Below are 4,570 nucleotides of genomic sequence, written 5' to 3' on the forward strand. Positions count from 1 at the left end.
TCTTGTTACTGATTAAAAAAGTGTATTTTTTGTTTCAAAATAGCTGATCTGCTCTATGCCAACATCTGCGAACAAATATAATTCTACAAAGTTGGTCTATATAGTGTGTAACTGTTGATATAGAGCGTTATTAAATTTATTGCTAATGCAATCATATGGCACGTTGACTTCTAAGGAAATTTTAGATGGCACTTATCATCAGAAAGGTTGCTGACTCCTGGGTTAGACCTTCATATTAATTTTTAAAAAAAAACTTTTTTAAGAACGCATTTTAACATTGGACTCAAAAATAAATAAATCCCCCCCTAACAAAAAAGGCTCTTCAAGTGCATAATTGCTTTATATTTCTTCACTAAATATACGGCTGCAAGTAGGGCTGACATGGGCCCCAGGTTTGATGTGTTCTGCCGTAAACTGGACAAACCAACATAAGGATGGAAGCCACTGTGGGACTTTTTCAGTAAGTTGAGCATGTGTTTTATAAGTTAATCAGGAAATTAACACCAATAGCTAGTTAACCCATAGCTATTCACACAACAACGGGGTATTGGGTAACTATGATGTTTTTATTTTAGAAAACAAAGTACACATGAATTAATGTACTTTAATAGAAAATGGAAAGGTGATACAACCTCAAAAACGTGGTTGTCTCTAGATTTAAAAAGAGAAATAAGGTCCAGTAGTTACACTATATAAAAAATAAATGCACAATTTAAAAAACAAAATTTATAGGTAGGTATATCGACTTCTCATTAAATTATATGAATTATTATGGCTTTGTCTGCCATAGTGTTTTTCTTTAAACTACTTAGGAGCACTTTTACTGGCAGTCGGTGATGTCACTGAAAGGCAAGGTTCTGTTGCCATAGTCTGAGTTTATTTTGAAAGCTCACTTACGGAACTCGCTTAAACAGCTTAGAAAAGACAAGCGCACACATTTGAAGAAGTATTTCCTCATTACGGTGACATTTTCCCTTTTAAAAGGTCTCAAAAATTAACATGAAAAAGGAAACGAGAAAAAATACAAATTCAGGAGATAAGAAAGATCCAGGAGATCAAAGTAAGTAAACAAATACATCAAATCTGGGTAAAATCCCTCAAATAACAGAATCTACTTTTCTAAAAATGTTGACAGTCTGTGTATAAAATGAAACATTTGAATCCTACCCATATGGAAAAGATATATATAAATCTTATAAAGTTTGTATCTGTCTTGTGTGAAACTTGTATGTTTTGGATACTTACTAAAACAATATATGAAAGTAATGAGAAAGTGGCCACTTTCATGAGTAAATCATATAAGCCTGATATGATTCACTGTATGAAGTAGGCCACATCTTATGCAAGTCTTTTATAAATTTGTACTATTTCTTTTCCATATGGGTATGTTTGACTGAAAATAGCATAATTACAACACGTCTAATCAAAGAAAGGTTAATGGGGCACTTTGTCTTTTGGTAAAATAATGTGACAAGTTTATTCTTGGACTCAGCAGTAAAAACAGATCAACAAGTGTCATGAAGATCTAAGTCTTAGTAGACCTAGTATGGACTGGTGTTGCTCTGTTTTTTATCAAAAGGATAAACTTGTTATTATAATTTAACCAATACTTCCTAAAATGGCATCAAAATCCTTCCAGTCCTGATGTCGAGCACTCTTTTTCACTACTGTGTTGTTGTTGTTTATAGACTCTAAGAGCAGGATGGCTAAAAGAAAGGCCAGTCCTGAAAAGAAGACCCCCGTAAAAAGAAGGAGGGTCACTGAGCAGGCTGCTCCTTCCACCAGCTCAGATACACATCAGGTCAAAGCAGTGAAGCGTAAGGCCCAGCAAGATGGAGCGGGCACAACCAGTCCACCAAAGAAGATTAAACTTGCTGAGCCTACGAGTGGAGACAGGGAGCAAGCGTCTTCCTCCGTGGACGCTGGTAAAGGTAGGCTAATTAGTTGAGTGAGGGGTAGATTAAGTGCACAGCTGGTTGCTCGGTTTAAGATATTAGTGTTTGGGAGATATTTGTGTGTATGATCTAATACGCTGATGTGCTTTTGGTGTTTTCCACATCTGCAGACTGCAGTCAAAACACAAAGGGGTGCACAAAAAATGGCAGAAGACAAGTCTGCGGGAGACAGCAAAGAGTCACCCAAGAAAAAGAAAAAGGACAAAACCAAAAACGTCGTCCAAAATTCAGCAGCCGACCAGCAACGTAAGTAGCAAGCAGCTTGGCTTTTATACTCAGGTGAAGAGCAAAATGAACATTTAGGGTACAGCAGAGAGTAATTTGTGTCACAGCTGTAGTAAAACAACATTTGGTCTTTTCAGGGGAATACCAAGCCAGATATGTGAGGAGCACCTGCTGGAGAAGGCAGGCTTGGAGCAGTGTTTGCTGGCTACAGGATACAGATCATTTCCCAGTAAGTGTTCAGATGGTGGGAGTAAGACAGGCAGTAATGCAGATAACGGATAATATCGTCAGCTGAGCATTAAAGGTGCCGTTTTACAGCTTTAATGATGTCATACTGAGGAAATGCTCACCAATGCTCTGTGTCTTTTAGGTAGCCATCAAACACATTCCCAAGGACAAAATCCCCATCCAAGTGACGGTAAGTGTGCAACACTTGAACTGTTTTTACATTCCTGGACTGAGTGCAGCGTTCACCTGTGAAACGTCTGTTCCTCATCATCCACTTTGTTGTAATATATCAGGATGAAAACGGGAAGGAAGTCTCAGTGGAACTGGCCATTTTGCTGAAGCTTGCAGCTGAAGCAGATGGATCAGTGGGAACGTCGGCTCCTGTGTCTCTGTTGGACTGGTTTGACTTTGGCACAGAGCTGATCCTGGTGCAGGAGAGACCTGTCCCCGCTGTGGACCTGTTTGACTACATAAGAGAAAATGGAGGATGTTTACCAGAAGGAAAGGCCAAGGTAAGTTGACTGGAAGAGCCTTAGACTGTACAGCATTCTCAAAGCACAGAGTATCAGAGAAGCATCAACCTGTTGACTCATTACTGTCTTTTTCATCTTTTCCAGGTCATTCTGAAGCAACTGGTTGATGCAGCAAAGGACCTGGAGGAGAAACACATCTTTCACCGGGACATCAAGAGTGACAACATTCTGATTGAGACCGGCTCAGATGTGCCTCGAGTTCGTATCATTGACTTTCGGACTGAGCTGCTTTGCTACGGAGCGATCGCGGTTCCGCTTCTTCTATGGTAACATATTCAGCTCCTGCTCTTCACAGATGTAGCAATTTGTGCCTTTTGTTTTAGAAGAAATTGTAATTGTGTCTGTTTATTAGGTACACCTATCCACAGCCCTCCCGAATGTTACTGGGGCAAAAAATACAGGCCTGGACCCACCACGGTGTGGCAAATGGGAGTGGTGCTGTACGAAGCGCTTCATGTGGGGGACTTTAATATCATGACGTTCATCGAAAACGAACTGAAATTCAACGAGCATCTGTCCCCACGTAAGAAAACATCACACTTCAAGATTCACTGATGGCTTGGATCACTGGAACTATCATCTTCATCTTTTCTCTCCTTTCTTTCTTTCCAGACTGCCGGAATTTCTTGGATGCGTGTTTAACCGATGTCCCGGAGAAGCGCCCAACGCTGGGGGACCTCCAGCGTCACCCCTGGCTCAGATAAACCCATCTCTCACACACACACATTTCATATATTATCATATAAGTGTGATACATGTGACCTAACTTTCTTTTTTTGTCTTTCTTTCATTTTCTTTCTTTTTTTAACAGGAAAAGTGTTTTTTTGGTTTTTAATTGGCCCATTCTAAATTTCATGCTATCCTTGAATTCCTGTAACCCCCCCAGCCAGCATCCCAGGAAAGGGGATCTCTCTTTGAATTGGCTTTCCCGAGGTTTCTTCCCATCATTCTGGCCCCCCGGGGAGTTTTTCCTCGTCTTCATAGAGAGCTTGGGCTGGGTCAGGAGCTTCATCAAAATTGGCCTTATTTGATTAGGTTAATGTAATAAAATACGTTGATGTAATCAAAATTAGTAAAAATCAAAAGATTTAACTTAAACTTCCATTAAAACTTGTTTAACTCAACTTTGCTGAGAACACTCTTTCATTACCATGTCAAGGATTGTTTTTTACTCATGATGCATTTTGACAAGTAAGAAAACTGAAAAGTCAATCAGGTTAAAGGTATATACAAAAAAGTCACATGCTACACTGCTCTGAAGACTTGCATCTGTTGCCCTAACCCAACCATATACAGATTTCCTGGTTCTAAGCAGAGGTTGCAGCAGTTTTTCCTTCCCACTGTTGCTGATTGTTTGCTCATAGTGGGCTCTCTGATTGGTGGGATTCATTTCTCTAATATAAGGTTTCTTCTTTTTTTTTTTTTTTTTTTTTTTTTTTTAAATGACATCAGAAACAGCAGTATGCGACATTACGTGATGGCAGAGCTTCAGTTCATCCTTTGTCTTTTTTTTTTTAATAAATAGGACAGGGGGAATGAATGAAGAAAGAGGGAGAGAGAGAAAGAAAACCAAAGGGGAGAAGAGACGGTGAGAAGGGGGGGGGAAATACAAAACCCTGGGTCACCTGT

The 4,570-nt window shown here is 39.6% G+C and overlaps 1 protein-coding gene across 1 annotated transcript; it reads left to right on the forward strand.

Moving 5' to 3' along the window:
* Positions 1-1,702: 1,702 nt before the first annotated feature.
* On the forward strand, positions 1,703-3,741 carry LOC121814962 (CDPK-related kinase 6-like). The gene is made up of 8 exons (XM_042223373.1): positions 1,703-1,931; positions 2,073-2,201; positions 2,318-2,409; positions 2,551-2,598; positions 2,702-2,920; positions 3,026-3,207; positions 3,294-3,464; positions 3,554-3,741. The coding sequence occupies exons 1-7, from the start codon at positions 1,703-1,705 to the stop codon at positions 3,409-3,411; spliced, it is 1,017 nt and encodes a 338-aa protein (XP_042079307.1). The 3' UTR covers positions 3,412-3,464; positions 3,554-3,741.
* Positions 3,742-4,570: the final 829 nt, after the last annotated feature.

The sequence above is a fragment of the Haplochromis burtoni genome, unplaced genomic scaffold (assembly GCF_018398535.1).
Source record: "Haplochromis burtoni strain Fernald_Lab_line unplaced genomic scaffold, NCSU_Asbu1 Contig_110, whole genome shotgun sequence".
Taxonomy (NCBI): domain Eukaryota; kingdom Metazoa; phylum Chordata; class Actinopteri; order Cichliformes; family Cichlidae; genus Haplochromis; species Haplochromis burtoni.